This window comes from Ammospiza nelsoni, chromosome 6 (genome assembly GCF_027579445.1).
Source record: "Ammospiza nelsoni isolate bAmmNel1 chromosome 6, bAmmNel1.pri, whole genome shotgun sequence".
NCBI classification, from domain to species: Eukaryota; Metazoa; Chordata; class Aves; order Passeriformes; family Passerellidae; genus Ammospiza; species Ammospiza nelsoni.
Window position 1 is genome coordinate 7,333,044 of NC_080638.1, and position 20,044 is coordinate 7,353,087.

The 20,044-nt window shown below is 42.9% G+C and overlaps 1 protein-coding gene across 7 annotated transcripts in view; it reads left to right on the plus strand.

Moving 5' to 3' along the window:
• Nucleotides 1-19,549, plus strand: part of TEAD1 (TEA domain transcription factor 1) — a 152,891-nt gene extending 133,342 nt beyond the window's left edge. For 6 of the 7 annotated variants that reach the window (XM_059473921.1, XM_059473915.1, XM_059473917.1 and 3 more), the window contains 4 exons: nt 148-321; nt 11,319-11,459; nt 12,551-12,703; nt 13,747-19,549. In XM_059473921.1, the coding sequence (XP_059329904.1) occupies nt 148-321; nt 11,319-11,459; nt 12,551-12,703; nt 13,747-13,860 (582 nt within the window). In that variant the 3' untranslated portion in view covers nt 13,861-19,549. The remainder of the gene's footprint in view (nt 1-147; nt 322-11,318; nt 11,460-12,550; nt 12,704-13,746) is intronic. The other variant, XR_009418594.1, reaches the window with a different exon arrangement.
• Nucleotides 19,550-20,044: the final 495 nt, after the last annotated feature.

A 20,044-nucleotide genomic window follows, 5' to 3' on the forward strand; every position in this document is an offset into this window, starting at 1 on the left:
CCCTCGTTCACAAGGGTGTGTGCCACAATCAGCGAAGCTGTTCCTGCCAACCATGCTGCAGAAAATCCCAGTGCCAGGAGGGAGTGATGCAGTCCATGGGAGCACAGCTCCGTTCCTCTGGCTGATTTCCCTGTTTCTCCCCTGCAGTACAACAAACACCTCTTCGTGCACATCGGACATGCCAACCATTCTTACAGCGACCCCTTGCTGGAGTCGGTGGACATCCGCCAGATCTACGACAAATTCCCCGAGAAGAAGGGCGGCCTGAAGGAGCTCTTTGGGAAGGGGCCGCAGAACGCTTTCTTCCTCGTCAAATTCTGGGTGAGTCCGCTGGGAAAAACGCCAAGCGCTTGTTTTGAAAAGTTTAGTAGTAATAAAATGGTTATAAAAATAGTAATACAATTAGGGTAATAATAATTTGGACAATTTGAATTAGGACAATATGAGACAATAGAGACAAAGAGTTATAGATGGTCCAGGTACCTTTTCTGGGCACAATAAGCCCAAAAAAGGACCCACGTTAACAGAGGATTAACCCTTAAAAGCAGCAGCCTGTTACATATTCATACACCTCATACATGATGCATAAATTCCATTCAAACACAGGATTCTGTCTGGGCAGTGTCAGCTTCTTCCTCTGAATCCTCACAGCATCTTCGAGGCAGGAAGAAGTTCATTTCCTCTGATTATGGAGCAATAAATTCTCTTTCTCTGAAAGATTCAGGTGTCCTGTGGCTGCTATCTCGCTGCAAGTCCTTTCTTTAAAAAAAGTATCTTCCATAGCACAGTTTCTATTTTAACATTTTTTATAACCTAAAACTATATTTAACACACTACTTAAGAGCCTTAATACAGCATTACTTCCTAACACAACACATATAATATTCATTTCAATATTTGCAAAAAGCCAATCATAAAATACATGCATTTTTCACATAAGGCGTGGAGGGAAGGACCCTGCTGCCCAGCAGGGCTGTGGGAGGTGTTTCCCCCTCTGTTACCATGCAGGGCTGTTTTCCCTTCCCTGGCACAGAGCTGGCAGCTCCCAGCAGCCAGGGCAGATGTGCCCCAGCTGTGCCTGGCCCTGCACTGCTGGGCAGCAGCCAGCAGGTACCCAGAGCCCGTTTGGAGATGGGAACTGCCATCTAGTGGTCCAGGGAAAGGCAGGGAATGGAGGCTGCTTTGGGTATTTCCGAGGTGCAGCTGCTGCCAGGTGCAGGGTGTGAGGGTCAGCCCTGCCATCAGCCCCTGCTTGTGCAGAGGCATCCAAGCTGAGGCAGCTCTGGGCCTGGGAGGCTCTCAGAGCTGCTTTCTTGAAGCACATCTGCTTTCTCCTTGCCTTTTTGTTAGTCAGCCACAGGATTCTGCTCCACAGCTTGTCATGTTCAGAGCAAGGGTGAAAGAATAATTGGAATGGAGGGCTGGGATGCTGCATATTGATCGAGTAGTGATGAATTTCATTGATAAGCCAGGTTTTTCTTATTGTATTTGCAAATGATCATGTTAGTGACATAATCATAAAATAATTTAGGCTGGAAAAGGTCCCAGATCATTGAGTTCAACCATCAGCCAAGTCCACCACTAAACTACTAAAAGGTTCATCCAAAAGGATCAGCAAATCTGCAGGCTGAGCCTCATGCTTATACTAAAGCTTTTTATGCTCACTAATTTGTTGGGGTATTTTTTGTGGCATGCTCATTTTCCTAGCAGCAGTTAGCATCTGAGCATTTACATTTTTTTTTTTAGAACTTCACTAAAAGGGGCATATTTAGGGTTTAATTACAGGGTGGACAGGTTGAGGCTGAAACCAGAAGAGGTTGATCTGGAACCACTGCTTATGATCAGATTTCCTTGAGCTTATCTATGGGATTTGAAATACTCTACACCTCATAAATGCCCCAGACTTTATATCTTTCCAAGAGCTTCTGTGGCACCAGATTTAGGAGTGGAAACTGGAATGAGGGAAACTCTTTTTTTACTCAAATCTGGATGTAGAAGGACTAAGCCACTGAGCAGAAGCTGTGTTGGACTGCAGAAGAAACCCATTGAGAAATTCACAGGGCTTAAAACTAGGCCTGTGAGCTGTAGACCGAGTGTTTGAGGGCTGGCTGAGCAAAGAGGCCAGAAAGAGCAAAGAACAGAGCAGAGGGAGCTGAAACACAGTGATACCCGTGGTCTGGAACAGGCAGGTGAGAATGTGGGGTCAAAAAGAGGGAGGCAGTGGGAAGAGGGAGCATTTGGGATAAGGAAACACAGGGACGAAGAACGGCAAAGAAAGTTTCTGGGAGGTGAGAAAAGGACAAACATAACAGCAGGAGAAATCTGGCTGCAGTGGAGCAGAGCTGGGAGTTAAGGGTCTGTGACCACTAAATACATTTCCTTGAGAAATTTGGCTTGAGCTGAGGCCATCATCTCACCAATCCACTCTATGTAATAAATATTTGCAGAGCACACTGGCAAAAATGAATGTCACTTCACATGCCTGTTCTCATTTCCCACAGAGGATGATAAGCCTCAGACTTTATACTAGATGTGGATGCAGCAGAGATTTATGATATGGTAACTGAGGAATTGTATGTTCTGCTTTTTCTCCATGTGGAAATTGATTTTTCAGGCACACTGAATGCTCAAAGGTGTACCTAAAGCCAGTAGAGACCTTCTTTGGGTCATTGGGGTCTGTGGTGCTCTCCTGACTTTGGAAATCCCAGTGCCAGCCTTCTGTGCTCTGTCTGCTCCCAGCAGTGCTCCCCTTGAACACTCCTGTCCCAGCCCCACATCTGTGACACGTCTGGGGGGCTGACACCCCCCCTTCTCCCCAAGTGCTCACTGACACATCAGACTCAGGCTGCTGTGAGGCCTCGAGGTGATGCTGTGAAATAAACCTCTGTGGAATGTGCAATTCTGTGCTCAGCACGGGTCCTGAGGAGCTCAGGAAGCAGCACAGGGAACAGCAGAGACAAAGAAAGGTTGTGAGAATGTTCCCAGGGTGGCTGTGCAGCTGTGTAGCTAAAGCCTGTGACATGACACAGTTCAGCAGTCAGGATGTGCAGGCAACTTCAATCCAACATTTCCTAACCTCACTGTGCCTTCCAACATAATGGCCTTTTAACACAATTTTGTGCTGTATTAACTTAGAGATTAAAAAACATACAGTGCTAACATCCTTCTGAGTTATACATTAAAAACATGGTGAGAACACTTTCCTGAGCCATGATCTTAAAATAAACCAGTGGATTTTCTCTCTCATCAAGTGAGTGAGGCAGAGAGAAGGTGCCTGGGGTGGTGTTTGAGTGTTGCAAGAGTCACAAGGAATGCTCTTCTAGGAAAAACTTCACACCAGTGGCCCCCAGTCCTAAACATGTGTAGGAATATGTCCAGGAAAACCAGAAGATAGCTAGTAATGAGAATTAGATCCTACGCTGTCAGCTCACTGTCCTTTATTACTCTCACCCCAACAGGGCATTTCTTCAGGAAAAAAGGATGCTGTTCCCTTTTTTATGGGGAGTGTTAAAAAACTCTTTTAACCAGTCATAATATTACCAGGAAAAAGCTGGCACAGGTTGCTGACAGTGGTTTTTGACCCTATAAGTAATCTCAAATATATTCATATGGAGAGAGATTAATTTTGGCTGAATTAAGTATCTGGTTCTGAATTAGTATCTACTCTCTCATCATCTGCTACTCCTCCTACTCTGTAAGTTCAGCTCCTCCCTGCTTCAGTTCATGATGTGTGGTTATTGCCTAGTCCCAATACTCTGTCTCACCATTTATTTCCCACTTCCCATCCTTTGTGCTGTCTCCCTCCCTCATTCCCATGTAGCCATCAGTCATTTGCTCAGCACTGTAAGCTGCTGCATCCCAGGTGATCGTGGCACCCCTTGTTTGGGTGGGCAAAAGAGGAAGGTGAATTTTGGTTGGGCACATAATTACAGGTGTGAAAGCACTCTGAGGAGAGTCAGTGAACAAAAGGCAGGGTCTGAGTGAAAGAAGTCAAAGCAAACCAGAGAAGGGGAGCTGGAGAGTGAGAAGGTTGGAAGTGAAGGTGAAGATTGGGTGCCAGGAGGAATGGTGACCCTGCAAATGGATTTAAGGGGAGTCAGCATGCTACTGGAGGCAGCACAAAGGGTGTTTTGTTATACATTAATCGTGCTGTGGAATGGGAATAGGGGAAGCAGGAAGACCACAGATGAGTACTTGTGCTGAGGATGACTAAGGCAGAAAGCAGCTGAGCTCTGGTAGCTGGAAAGAAAACTCCTCTGGCTCTTTCCCCTTTAGTTCTGCTTCAGGCTGCTCACCAGCACAGCTTTCCCTGCTGTCCTGATTTCAGTAATAAGGTTTGACTGCAAAAAAGGTGGGAGGGAAAGGTCTGAGATCCTGCAAGAAGACATCTGCCAGTTGTGGATTTGACCTACCCAGGCAGCACTGGGATGGAGTACAAAGCAAAGTTTGCTTTGCTTTGCAGAGCTTTATTGGTTAGTGCAGATTGTATCTCACAGGAAACACAGACTGATGCTGGGAATGGATGAGCTCCTGGCCCTGGTGACACATCTGGATGTCACACTTTTGGGCCTCTTCCTACATAGCAGTGCAGGAGGTACAAAAGGAAGAGACTCCTCCTCCTACACCACCTCAAACAACCTGCAGTGCAATGCCCTGGTCCTTGCCTTGCGCCTGGAATGCAGTGACTTTCTTCCTCTGCTTTATCCCAGAGAGCCACTGGGAACCCCAGAGTTCAGGACAGTTGCCACAGAGACAGATTTTTACACTAATGAGGGGGGTTCACTTGGCGTGCTGTAAATAAGGAGCAATGTCCTGATGGTGTGGCACAGGAAGTTTGTGTGACAGGGGTATGAGACTGGAGATTACTGGGTTATAGAATTAAAACAATAAAGGTGGCTGAACAAATGTAAAAGCTGTCCTAGAACACTGATGCAGAATTCAGACAAGGCTGAAGAGTATCTGTGGAGGAAACCCTTCCCTGGGTGCAGGTTAATTGCACAATCCTGCTTCTCTCACCTTATGGGACTAGGCCCAATCTGTGCAAACCAACCAGGAATGATTTGTGCCATCTAACCTTAATCTGAGTGTGGTCAATGTTCCTGGTGGTCAGTTTGTATTTAAACTGCTTTTGTGACTTGGGAATAGCCCCAGAGTTTTCTGCTCTTTGAAGTTCCAGTCAGCCTGTCTAAAAGCTCAGTCAGCACAGGGTGCCTGTGCTGGTTTCTTTTATTGGTTCTATCCATGTTCATATTAGTGCTAGCCCCACTGATTGCTCACTACTATCCCTAAATTCTCTAATTGTAAGCAATACACTTAGGCCTCCTAGACTAAATTGTGCTGCTGTAACTTTGTTATTTCTCTCTCAGGTTTTGCCTCAACCCCAAGTGCAAATTTTGAGGCAAATTTTGCATTACTTTTCCATGTAACCTGCAGCATTGTGCAGTGGGTCCTGCCTCGACAGGGATCCTCAGTGCTGGTGTAAGCACACCTTGCAATAAAGTGCTGGGATTTTGTGTCTCTCACTCTGCCAAATGCTCTGTGCCAGCCTGAACTCTGATTTCTGCAGCTACAGGGACAGGTTTGGGAAGCAAATGTGTCTGAAAGGAGAATGGTTGTTCTCTCATTGGTGACATAGGAAAAAAACAACTGATATAAATTAATGTTGGCCTGTCAGGCTTTCGATGGATCTCATCCACTGACTTAATTTTGTGTTTGCAGTAGCTTGAACTATTCTTCTAACTGAGGAAAGCTTATCCAGAGCTCACTGCAACTCTGAAACCAAGACCCAAACTCATCTGAAGATGCGTGGATGATATTAATTGATGTTTAAAATGAATGCCTCTATTTGCAGGAATCTGCAATGCAAACTAGGAGTTTTAGAAAGTAATGCATATTATAATTAGGGCAAGCTTTTAAAGATGCTTTGAAGTCCTAAACATTTTTGAAATTCAAATGTGGGATGGAAATAAAGGAATCTACACAATAAAGAGGCATTAAATTATGTCTCCCAAAATTTCACTGTTTTATAGATGTAAATATATGCCATAATTAGTGGTAAGTAACATGAGGAGGATAGTTAAGTTTATTCCTATTCTTATTCAAAACAGCTGTGCCATGAAAAATAATGCTCCTTCTCTTTGTGATACACTGGAACAAACAATTTACCCATGTAATCAGTGTTCAGAAATGGCTTGTGCCTGTGGTCTCCTCCCACCCCCTCTGAATTTATCCCCATGTGCCTCCAGCCATCTTAAAAGGTGCAGAGATTCTTTGTGCCCTTCATTCACACACACAATCAGGGCTCTTTTTCTCTTTTCTTTCTCTTTCTTTCTTTCTTTCTTTCTTTCTTTCTTTCTTTCTTTCTTTCTTTCTTTCTTTCTTTCTTTCTTTCTTTCTTTCTTTCTTTCTTTCTTTCTTTCTTTCTTTCTTTCTTTCTTTCTTTCTTTCTTTCTTTCTCTCTCTCTCTCTTTCTCTCTTTCTCTCTTTCTTCTCTTTCTTTCTTTTCTTTCTTTTCTTTCTTTCTCTTTTTGCTCTTTCTTTCTCTCATCCTTTCTTTCTTGCTTGCTTTCTTTCCTTTTCTTTCTCTCTTCTTTTCTTTCCTTTCTTTCTTGTAATTTATATTGCATAATCCAGAATCTGGGACTTCCCTCCACACACACACTCACAGCATGACTGCCAAATTATCTACACTCACGACTGGGGCCTGTAACAACAATGTTTCCAAGGCCAGCATGCAAATGCTTGCAAAACAAACGAGATATGGAAGAAAGCAGCCCTGGCACAGGGAGGAGGACCCCGAGCAGGGTGGCAGCAGAAGGGGCAGGGTCAGAGCAGCTCCGTTTGTCCATCACAAACCCAGCCCTGGACAAGGGGCAGGGTCAGAGCAGCTCGGTTTGTCCATCACAAACCCAGCCCTGGACACCATTCCTGAGCTGCACAGCAGCGTGCCGACGGCCCAGATGCTCCCTCTGGAAAAAATTGCTTCACAGTTTGGAATGACTGCTCTTTGGTGGAGCTCTGGAGAGGAGGAGGGTGCTGGGTAATGCACCTGCCCGCTCGGAGCAGCTGCTCAGCCCTAGGTGCTGTAATTAGTGCCCTTATTAATGTGCCCCATGTGAGTGCTGAGTGCCACTGCAAACTGCCCTGGCCCTCCTCAGCTCCCACTGCTTCCAGTAGGTGCTGGTTTCCTTCTACTCAGCAGGATGGAGTTAGGCTCTTCTCAGCAATTTTTGCTGGAGTTGCTTTTGTGTTAGCCAAAACAGTTATTATTCCACAAGCACTCTGCCTGTAGCACAGAGCCTGAGAGCTCTGGGGAAAGGAATGGGGTTTTTAATTTATTTTAAATTTACTTTTACTCTTTATTTTGGTTGCAGCCATCTCTCTTTGGGTGCAATCTCCAGCACACTGGCAGAGACTTCTCCATTCAGTGTGTTGAACGCTTGGTGCTCTTAATATGCAATATTTCCAGTGCTACCCATTGACAAGCTGTGCTTTATTAATGAATTAATCATGCTCTTGCACTGGAGATAGGGTGCCAGAAATCTGAGTGCCTCTTCCACCTCCAAGTGTATTCATATAAAACTCAGTGCCCAGAAATAAATCTGAATTAGAGTTTTACTCTTGAAAGGGAAAAAAAAAATTAGAAATTCCATTTGTGGTTTTGGGCTTTTTCCTCCCTAAACTGTATTGATCTTTAAAACTCAATGAGTAAATGGGCTCCTGCTCATTAGTGTGATCATCCCATAATGTTTGACATGCCATAGTATTTGAACCCACACCAATATATTTGAAGTCACAGCACTCCAGAGGCTTGGCTGTTGTCTCCTTTTTCACAAGGATCATTGAAACAGGAAATTATAAGGAGAAGACTAATAAGATAAACTTTGGTATTTCAATTTTGTTATTATATTTATGTAGCCCTACCTGCCGTAGGTGGCTCAAGCAGTGAACCTCTCTAAGTAATGTTTGCCTTTGGACAGTACCAAGCTACTCAAACCAGAGCATCCCTGTCAGATCCTCAGCTGGTGAAAAAAGACCCCAAGGTGATTTCTCCTCATCTGAGAATCATTCCAGCATTCCATGGCCATCAGGGTTATCAGCCCCTGCCTTGTTTCTCATTTTGCTTTTGCTTAGCTTTAGCTTTCTGCCTTTTAATGCTCTTTTCTGCAAGATTTAATCTAGGAGAAGGCTCTTCCCCATGTAGCAACTTGTAGGCTATGACAAGGTTGTGGAAAAACTTCCCTTGGAAAAAGTAAGTAGATGGAGTTTCATTAGTCATTCACTACAAAGGATGTTTTCCAGACCTGAAATCATTCTTGTAGCTCTTTGCTGAACACTTTCCAATTTTCCAACATCCCTTTTAAAATGTAGACAAGAGGCCTGGAATCAATGCTGTAGTTAGGAGCTAAAGCTGAATACCAGGGCATTCATTTATGACACATCACCTTGTTCTCACATCTACAACTCTCACAGCCACATGGGTACTCATAACCTTTTGGAGAAGGGAAAAAAAACAGCAAAAAAATTATTTTAATTTCATCAGTTTGAAAAATACAATTTAGCTTTCAGATGTATATGTTTAGACAAATCCCTTGCTATTTAAGCCATAATAATATTCTTAAGTCCTTAAAGTTGTTATAGTGCTAAAAGAGGTTTTGGTGAAGCCTTCATTTAAAAGCATTTTCTTGCCAACTCCTATGATTTTTTAATGCTGGTATTAGACTGTTTTGAAGAGTGTTCAGCTCTCAGCAATCTCAGCAATTAGATTAATATGAAAACTGTTTACAAAGAGAATTCTTTCCTTCCTTGAAAACACCTTTACTGTGTGCTAGACTGAAAAAAAAAATCCTAGAGCAAACAAGTAAATAAAGGTAATTCTCATCTAAATGATCATCATCATGGGACTTTGGCAACCATGTTGTGATTGCATAAGGGTAAATCATGAAAACTGAGTGAAAGCTTCAGGTGTTCCTCACTGCAACATCAGGCCCCAGCCTGGATGTGCTGTGTACACAGAACTCCCAGTGATCTCAGCAAGGGCTGGAGGAGATGTGGGAGTGAACAACAGGGTGGCAGATGGCCACATGTGTTACTTCCCCAGGTTAAATGTCAGCATGTAAATAGAACAATTCGGTGCTTTTTTCAGCAGGCTTCAAAATCAAAAGAAGGTAGCAGATAAAATGTTATCCTTTTTTAACTGTAAACATTTGCTAGTGCAGCTCGAAATGCAAGGTCTGTGCAGTTGGTTTTTGACAACTGTGAGGGGTGGTTTAGTTATGATTTCTCAAATGTTTTGCTCATATCTGAAACGAAAGAAAAGGCATTGCTAGTAAAACTGCAATTGTGGTAGCAGCAGGAATAAGTGCATGCTAAGAGATTACTTCTACTACTACTACTGCTATGATTATTATTATTAATAACAATAATGATGATGATGACGATAATGATAATTGCAGCAGTGCAACTGTTTCAGGAGCAGTCCCTCTCCTTCAGGAATTCTGGCGGAGCAGCGGTGGCTGCTGCACTTCTCCACGTTGAGATGTTTGCCATGCTTTGATTGCAGGCCAGCTGTGATGGCAAATTGCTAATTTGCTATGGTAAATGTGACAAGTTCCTCTCAGCTCCCTGTGCATTAGATGCACATTAAACATTAACTGCTGGCCTGGCACGAGGCAGGAGCGAGGAGCAAGGTGGAACAGCAATAGGATTTCTTCCTCCTGTACAAAATACCTGACTGTGGGCCGCTTGTGTGTAAACCTCAGGAGGTTGCTCCACTGGTTAATTTACAGAGCCAGCCCCAAGTAATCCTAGCCCTGTGTCTTCTGTGTACCACAGATTAGCTCAGTGTGTGCTGTTATCAGAGCATTGCCTCACAAGGCCGCACCACAAATGAGGATTGCAGACACTAAGGAGGATTAATGAGTTGTTGCCAAGTTAAAAATTAAGTAGCAGTTACAAATGACCTGAACTGTGGTGAGTGCTCCACACTTGAATTGTAGAATGGTTTGGTCATAAGGAGCCTTAGAGGTCACCAAAATCCAACACCTTCCACCAGACCTGGTTACTCAAAGCCCCATTCCCTCTGGCCTTGAACACTTCCAGGGATGGGGCATAGGTAAGCACACCTGTAAATAAGGTTTTTAAAAAGTCTGAGGGTAAACATGAAGGTACCTGTCAAGTATTATTTCTATATTAGGAATAGAACCAAGCAGAGCTAGACTTGCAAGTGAAGCAGCTGCAGAAGTGCATTTCCCTGCTGAAATGCTCACCTTGGCCTAACTTTCCAGTTCAGGTGATTCTTTGCTGTCATGCTGCAGTAGCTGATCAGCTGTTTCCACATAAAAGGAAAACCCTGCCCACTCTCTCCCTGGGCATCAAAGATGTCAGTGGAGCTATTGCCTGAATCAACAAATCCAGCTGTGCACACCCCTAGGGTCTGCCTGTACCCATATCAGTGTGCTTTCAAGTGGAGGGCTCTGAAATGAGCAGGAATGGGTCTGTGATGTCAAAGAGCAGGTGGCAGAACAGCTCCAGCCCAGGGAGGCTGGATTCAGCAGGTGACCCGTGTGCTTGCTTTGTAGCCAAATTAATCCTGCTGTGCACAGGGCTTGGATAATGAATAATTCAAGGTAGAGCTGCTCCTCACTTGATCCTGCGAGCCTTGGTCTCTGATGCTGCCTATCAAAGGCAGCTGGATGCTTTCTGAGGCTGCAGGGAAATGCTGGGAGCCAGCAGAGCCTTGCAGCAGTGTTTGCTGGGCATGGCACACAGAAAACCTGGGGCTTGTGCCAGCCTCTCCCTGGAGCCCAGTGCTCTGCTGAACCAGTGCCATATGGCCTGGCAGAGCCTTATCAGAGACACGTCCTCTATTGCCCAGCTGTCTCCTCTGCCATGAGGATTTCATTGCTTTAAGACAAGAGAAAGTGAGCTGTGGCGTCTCTGGAGTGGGGTGGCTGGGCTGAATTTGAATCTGAAGGCAGGTTCACTTCAGAGGGGCTGGCTCTGGAGCCAGGCTCCTCTCAGGTGATCATCCCTCTGCTCCAGGGATTTCATCAGCCATCTGCCAGGCAAGAATGTCACCTGTAGCTCACAGAAATACTGGGACATCTTTTATTGTCTAAAATTTGAATAAATTGTTGATTTCCTAAGGTTTTTACTGCAACAGTTAGGCAGCTACTTCCCTGACAGACTTTTTCCACTGTCACTGTCATCACCATTGAGCTCCCCCTGTTATTTCTGAGAAGAATGGTGAGCTAGTGACAGCTTATGCTATTCACACTGTCAAATAAAAAATCAAATTTTCACCTTTTTCCCCACAGGCTGACTTGAACTGCAACATCCAAGATGATACAGGGGCGTTTTATGGAGTCACCAGTCAGTACGAGAGCTCGGAAAACATGACAATCACCTGCTCCACCAAAGTCTGCTCCTTTGGAAAGCAAGTAGTAGAAAAAGTAGAGGTGGGTGTCGAGATGGGATGTGTGCCTTTAGTCATTTCTTGCCTTTCCCATGCACAGATCTGTGGGATGTGTTCAGTCTATGGTTGGTTTGGTGCACAGTGATGTTGCAGCTCAGGGCTAAGCCCCAGACCCACATCTGTCGTGTACAAAACAGTTTGGGGGGGGAATTTTAGCCTAGAGTTGAAGGTTGAGCTTTTACAGGTGTCCTGGTCACTGTTTATGTCCTTCTTAAACTAAGTATGTTTTCTGACCATAACAAAAAAGGTTTTAATAATTTCTATTGTTCCAAGCTTAGAGAAAGCCAAAAATCCTCAGAAACCACCATGTGAACGATTGGTAGCTGGACAGCACAAGTCTGAGAGTCACAGCCTTACCCTCCCTCAGCAGCCTAAGTCTGTCTGCTTTTCTTCCAGCTGTAGTCCTACATCTTTCTCTAGTTCATAAATTGCCTATTAAGTCATGCAATAATATATCTATGTTTGTATGTTGTCCTGGTTCAGGGAAAATTTGGGAGAGAACGCCCAAAGGGGCTCCTCTAGGAAAGCAGATTCATTTGGCCCCTCCTCCCAACTGGTGCGGGAAAAATACCTCCTTGGAGAAAAGTGGGAGAAACCTGTTTATTAAACAATAAAACCTAAACAATATTAAACAATAAAACTTCTTGCTGCTCCAAAAGAGATGACAAACAAAACCTGTGCAGAGAAACCCAGGACATATGTGCACACTTAAGTGCAAATATATTTGCTTATTTTTGCTGTTCCCTTTGCAGACAGGTGCCTCAAAATTCCTGTAAAATCTGGAATTATCTCAGTTCTTAATTAATTTCTAGTCAGTTTGGGACTTTATAATCCTCATCTATTCAGTTTGCTATTTTGCAGTTTAGAGAACAGGTAGTGGTATTATAATTATTGATAATTAAGATGCCTTGCATTTTTAGCAAGGCATAGCACAGGTAAGGCATGTGAGTGTGTCTGAGCCTCTTGTCTTTTTCCTGACTACACAAAAAAGAAAAAAAAAAGCAAAACAGATTTACCATCACGTTTTTCCTGTCTCTGAATGATCACATTCTAAATGGTTTTTCTGTTTTTTAGACTGAATATGCAAGGTTTGAGAATGGCCGGTTTGTGTACAGGATAAACCGCTCTCCCATGTGTGAATACATGATCAACTTCATACACAAGCTGAAGCATTTACCAGAGAAATACATGATGAACAGCGTCTTGGAAAACTTCACAATTTTATTGGTATGGACTGCCTGTTTTATTTTTCCACTTCTAAGATACTCTCAGGCTTTGTATGGCTTGCTCAGCTGGTAGGGTTGGGAACCAGTTTCCAAATCCCTTAGTCATTGCTGCTTACCAAAGCAACCATCCCACTGACTTCAGAATAATTCTCCTGGAACTGGGCGCTAAAGACGCTCAGGATGAAAAGGCTCAGCTGGCTGTGAGTGTGAACAAACATCTTTGTTATTCTCCACAAATTTCAGCTTACTTCTGTTTTTTCCAGTCGAGTCTGGGGTTTGCAGAGAGCCTGAGGCAGTAACTTTGAACCTCTGCGTTCATCCGATGTGTCCGTGCGGGGCTGGGTTACAGTGCTGCAGGGGTTAGTGGCATTAATTAGTTCTTGGGCAGGGAAAACAGGCAGCAAACGCCCAACAGGTGACCTAAAGCACAGAGGATGGGCCACGTGGTGGCCTTTGAGCCAGTTTCACCAAGTGCCCCAGCTTGCTTTCCCTGTGGCTCTGTGGTGTCACCCCAGCCAAGCTCTCAGAGCCACGTGCTGCTGCCGCCAGGGGATTCGGGCAGGACCGAGGTGACACGGGTCACTCCTTGCTTCAGACCTGGGGCACTCACATTTTCTTAAAAAATCCCTTCGCCCAGGATTTTTCTCCTGGGAAGCTGAGGAGCCTCAGAGAAATGGAAACAATTCTTATCTCATTTGCTTCTCCTGTGTTTTGCTTATATGGAATGTGTTTGGAGATTGTTTCATTGGTTTCATGTGAGTTGTTTTGACTCTTTGGCCAATCAGTGCCAAGCTGTGTCGGGACTCTGGAAAGAGTCAGGAGTTTTCATTATTATCTTTTTAGCCTTCTGTAAGTATCCTTTCTGTATTTTTTAGTATAGTATTCTTTAACATAATATAGTATCATAAAATAATAGATTAGCCTTCTGAGAACATGGGATCAGATTCATCATTCCTGCCTGCCACGGGGCACCCTGCAAATACAATACAGCCCTGCAGTTTTCAGGTGTGTGATGTTCTGTCTGCCTCTCCTTTCCCCACACAGGTGGTAACAAACAGGGATACACAAGAAACCCTGCTCTGCATGGCTTGTGTATTCGAGGTGTCGAACAGCGAACATGGAGCACAGCATCACATCTACAGGCTTGTAAAGGACTGAGCAGTTATTTATATATACACTTCATTTCACTTCTTTATCAAAACACAGACTGTAAACCTCAACACTAAGTGGCAGTGCCTCTGGCCCAACTTTCACCCACATTTTTCTAAATCCTGTTTTAGTGAAGTCATTTTTAATGTGTTCATATATAATTGTAGCTGTGAAATTCTGGTACAGTTGTAAAAATTATTTCTAAAACTAAGTGTTCTTCAAATTTGTAAACCACAGTTCTTTGGGAAGACTGTATTTAAGAACCTAATGCCTCTGTCTGTGGAGGCCTATTTTTAATTCTGATAGAAAAATGTATGACAGAGCATTTGCCATGGGGAAAAACTGACAGCATTTATAAGAATTTATTTTGGGTTTTTTTCCAACATGAAATACTTGTTTTACAATGCAAGTGAAATTGAAACAAATCTTTAGCTATAACTGTAAATGAGTACACAAAGTTAATAATCTTTATAGAATTATCTTTGTAACTAATTAGGGTGGAAGATATGGACGAATGTAATTCACTAAATTATTTTTTAAAATGAAACATTTTTCTGTTTGAAACCAAATGAAAAATATAGCCTTAAGAAATGCCTGATAGAAACAGACAGGTCCTAAAATTAGGCAAATTTTGTATTTTTTTCTCAACGCTAAAACTAATCTTCTAATCCATTAAACTTTCAAACAGGTATTGCAGAGAAAGCAAACATCACCCCTTACCCTTAACATATCTAGTGTATTTTAAAAGAATATAAAGTTGTATTGTACTAATATGAAAATTTGATTATTTAATGAAAAAGATGGCTCATTTTGCAATAAGTAGGTAAATACTGAAGATTTAGACTTGCATTATATGTAGTCTTGTGTGTGCGGTTATATTTTATATGGACAACTATGTTTTCTAATAAGTTGAGCAAAAAACTTGCAACTCTGAAATCAAGAGATGAATGGAAACAGCTGACATTGCAACAGCATCGAGTCACTCAAAACAGAGAGCAAAACACTGATGTGTTTGAAAGAAGAGTGTGTACACCTCTGAAAGGATCAGCAGCTTTAATATCTGTGAGACGCTAGAGAATCACAACCAGCATCAGGCAAAGAAGGTTGGAAAGTGGAGAATTTAATTTTTTTCCTCCTTTTCCTCTTAATCATGGTGCTCTTACACCTCTCCCAGTTGTGTCTCCAGGTCTGGCGAAGACCTTATCTGAAACAAACACGCACCTACCACGTGGGGTCTGCTGTCCTCTTGGAAAGCGTTCATCCAGGTGGTAGCGTTCATCCTTCTGACAAATTCAGGGAAGACTCCAGGCAGTGAAGCACAGCTGGAGATATTTAACGCTGTAAGGCCTGTGAGCGTTTGTCTGGGGTGTGCACAGGTGAGAGCAGCAGCCTCAGCCCTCCCGCTCGGGACAGGGCGTGTTGCTCAGCTCCTCTCATCCTGCTGCCCCTCGCTGCCCAAGCCGGAGTTGTTTGGGCAGGTGCTGGGCCAGCAGAGGCTTCTCAGGCAGAGCATGTGTCTGAAAGGCTGAGGGCTGCCTGGCCAAGCACAAGCCACCTTAGGGAGCAGTGATGAGTTATCAGCAAAGAGGGTTCTTGGGGGAGTTTTCTGCAGTCCTGACTCAAAGGTCAGGCTTCGCAGGCCCCTCCTCCCTACCCCTTGGGATTTGTTCCTGTAACCAGTTCTCATGCACAGTCTAAGCATCAAATTCACTCCCAGGCCCAGCAAACAAGCAACTCTATTCCTTTTCTTTAAATTATATATTCCTGCATAGTCCATTCTGTTAGAATGGCCCACTGCTGGAATGTCTGGACTAGACTGGAGCCTAGGTGAGGTCAGAGCAGGACCATCCCTAAGGCTGGGGAGCTCTGGGGCTCCAACATCACCCAGGGGAAGGGAGACTGCTTCAACCCCTCAGCCTGGTCTGGCTGCATGAGATGCACACTTTGGATGGTTGCTGTGATGCCTAGCTGTCACCTGCTTGTGGATATTAGGGCTGATGATCTTTCAGTTGATACTCTGTGAAGTGGACAGAGGAACGTGTCCATGGCAAGGTCTCTTTTAACGCTCATTTTTAACACTAACAATCACATCAGGAAAAGCACTGCATTGTAACAGCCTAACGGTAGCCCTTTATTCTAAGCACTTGGTGTTACAAGTCAAAAACTACTTTTTTGGTTTTTGTTCTAAAGTTGTCTTTTATTTAGGGTTTGAATTGTGGGTTTGGTGATTTTTATTTTTTTTTTAATAACAAGCAAACTCTTTAAGGCATATAAAGTATGTAAGTCAATTTGCAAATCCAGGTACAGTTTGTTTTTTTTTTTAGTAGGATCTGGCACATTACATACGCCATAACTATAGGGTATAAACAGTCACAATGTTTATTGGTGTTCACATATGTAACGTTAGGGAAACTACTTCCATCGTCTTTTCTTTACAATTCTGTAAATGATCCATACCCTGTATATGTTAATTCTTAAAAGCCTTAATCCTTCAACTGTTGAGTGTGGGGTGTGTAGTCCAACAGGCTGCCTGTAAACTGTGAGCTCTTTTGTAAGCTGGAAGTACTTATCTTGTTACTGTTACTTTTTTGTAGGAACCTTTTAATTGAGAGCTGCCAAAGCATTACAATATGCAGTGCCTTAGCATTATATTAGAAGTAACTTTTAGCCTCTTAACATTAAATTTTATACATTGTTTTCTTAATTGGTTCCATTTTTAAAATATCCGTATTTTTCCCTGCAGAAAATGCTCTTTGACTGCTTGGTGTGAACCAGCTGTCTGTACAAGTCAGTCCCATTGCAGTGAGATGCCTATACCAAAAGGAAAGGTTACAGATCCCTGGTTCTCCGTGAAAAGTGAATTGTATTAATGAATGCTGCCTTTTTAAATTTCATGACCAAATAATTAATTGTGACTCTTCTGCACTCTAGCATGAAAGTGCCTTTGGTTTGAAATTCCAGCTTAGAAAAGTGCTGCCATAATAATGACAATTTGTAGAGAGACCAAAAATATTTAGTTATCACCGTAATGCCTTTGGTTTATTGGAATAAGTTCAATCTACAGGCCTCCATTCACAAAAGAGCACCATTCATAGCAAAGGGATTTTGCTAATGATCAGCCTGCTGAAGAAAAATCTACTGTTTGCCATTTCTGACAGCATTGCAAACCAGCAACTGATTCGTCTGTGATATAAAAATGAAAATATTCCCATTTATATTCTCTTCATCCAGTCACGCGTCTGCATAATGAGAGATCCATATCCTACAGAATTCCAGTGGACAAGCATGGCTTCGTTGACCTCCTCTAACAATATTTTGGTATCTGTGGAGATGCTTTGCTCAGACAGCAGATTTTGTTTACAAAGTTGTGCATGCTGGAGGTCAGATGCACAGAGCAAGAGGAGCAGGAGAGCTGAGCAAGCGAGGGTGAATGCGATGGTGTGGGTTCAAGCATTGGAATGTTGAGGGTGAGCATTGCGCATGAAGGTGCTGCTGGGGGAACTCTGGCCAGCACGACTCAAACACAGGGTTGTTTTGTGTTGTTTTCCTCCCAGTTGATGTCTTGGGGGGAAAAGAAAAATTAGCTCCTCTTAATAATGTGTCTGTTTTTGATACCTTCTGTGAACGGGGGCCATATCTCCACCACAACTGAAATCAATGGGAAGAGGAGCAACATTTTAGAAAGAACAAATATCAGCAAAACCAAAAGCTGTCAGAGGGATTATATAGTTGTGAATACATTGTTAACTTGATTTTTAAAGTATTTGATGAAAACTAAGATTAACTTTTTATATAGAGAAATATTGTGACACTGTGTGGTAAATATTGTGATAATTCAAATTCCCTTTCTCTAAAATATTATTTTTGTTATTCCTTCAAGGTCTAAATCTCACTTACCTCTATAAGACAAATAATCCTGTTGAACTCAATGAGACTGAGGTGGGGCAAAGAACAGAGACAAGCAGAACATACTTTTTCAGTCATTGCCAAACATTTTGGCTCTACTAGTCAATGTTTGTGACAAGCTACTCCTCTTTCTCACTCAAACAAGCATAATGGTACCATTAGGGGCTGTTAAAAATTGCTACTAACAAATGTAGTTTTACTTACTTGAATTCCAAACTGATTTTGTTTAGGTACTGCACCACTATTTTGAAGGAATCGCAGATCCAATGCCCGTTTCTCTCTTTCCCTCTCCACCACAGCTGCAGCTCAGCGTGGCAGTGGCTTGTCCCACGGGGCCCCCACGGGATGGGCTCCTGGGCCTAATGAAGGGTGTACATTACTGTTGAATGTAAGGAACCGGCCAGTCCAAGGCAGATAGGACGTTTGATGTGCTAACCCATAGCTATTTATTTTCCCACTGCGAGTCCCGGGGCGTGCCTGCAGCCCGAAGCAGCAGCCCTGGGGGTTTCCTGGAGGCCTCAGTCAGTCCCACTGGGAGCCCTGGGGCTGTCCCCCCTTTCCTTTCCCGTGAGGATACGTGTGCCCGGGCACACACAGGCGGGCGTGAGGAGCGGAGCCCGGCTTGGTCCTTTGCTCAGGATGATCTCCTTTCCCCTCTTATCTTTCATAACCAGATGTTTAGCCCCCCCCCCCCCCCCAAGAAAGATTGAGGCTGGATAAGTCAAAGTACAAGAAACACTCTGGACATCTTCATCTTTTAACTTTTCAGGTCATTCTTGCTGAGGTCATGTAATTAGTTTTAGTGTGTGAATTAAATCTTAAATGCACTCAGTTGACTAAAAGGAGATGGATCCCTGTTACCTCCTTACAGAATATGTGTTTTTGTTTTTGTTTTGTTTTGTTTTATGGGCCTCTGATTCAGGCTCATGACTGCAGACAAAAAATACAATATGTGCCTGAAAAAAAAAAAAGACAAAAGAATTTTATAACATTGAAAACCTGAATAGCCTTTAATTCTTCAGTACATTTTATGTAAAACAGGTTGGGTTTTTGTTTTGTTTTGGGGTTTTTTTGCCATGTGCATTTGTTCACATTTGTAAATGACTTAATGGAATTCTCACTTTATGTTTATTTGTGTAATGTGTATAAAATGGGTTTGTGACTTAAGCATATTCATATATGGTCAGTGGTTACTTTAATATTGTACTGCTGCTGGTAACTTTTGATGTAGAACTTGCCTTTTGATGATAAAGTACCTCTAGGTTAGACAGTGAGGGAAGGCTCTTGGAAAAAACTGAATGTTCTCCAATGTTTTCTTAACATATTTGCAGAAGCTTTCAAAAGGAGTTTCAGTCAAACCTCTTGGCAGTACAGTATTCTTGTATTTGTTATTGTCTGTGTGTAGGTACTGGTACCTTTTTTTTTTTTGTTTAAAATGTTTTAAGTGTTGGCTTTAAAGTGAATTTATCTTTAGTATGATAGTAATATGAAAATTATAGGTTTTGTGTGCAGAGAATTTTTTTATAAAGTGCTTTGTAAAAAAAAAAAATGTATTCTAGCTTTCGCGGTACATATGTGTGATAACTTTAATATCCATGACAGTTAAGTGCAATTATTTCATCACTCTAAAAATGCTATTTTTGTGTCGGTTACTGCAGGTGTTTTCATGTCTTTGCAAAGTGACACATTTTGATGCCTTCTTGATAAAGTGGTAGAATTTTTGTAGCTTTCTAGAAACTTTGTATTCATACAGTATCAATTGAAAATAAAGAAAATGAAAGTGTTTTGTGCATTTGTCGTAATCTCTTACCTCAGTCTCTTCTTAATGTTGGGTGTAGCTTTCAGAACCTTTTTCCAAAATAGCACAAGGCCAGGCTTGCAGAGATGCCTGTGCACCTTCCTCAAGGAGTGAGGGAGCTCCAGCAGGATCTGCAGAGGCCTGGAGGGCTGGCACTCGAGGCTGGCACATCTGGAAGAACACATCTGGTGTTCCATCATCCTAATCCTTGCCTGTGTGTCTTCCTAAAAAAAAGGTGGTGGATTTTTGTGAAACACCCTTTAAACCACACCATGACAATGGGAAAAGCCACCCATCTCTCTGAATTGCAGAAGCAGGAATGACCTGTTCAAAATGTGACAGAATAAATGGTACAAAGACATCATTAACTGAGTGATGAACATGGGAGTCAGCTGAGGTTGTTTATTCCGGGACACTGAGCTCTGGGGGAACTGAGGTCCTAAAAATGTGCCATGTTTTCAAAAGACTCACTTCTTGTTTTTCTTAAAC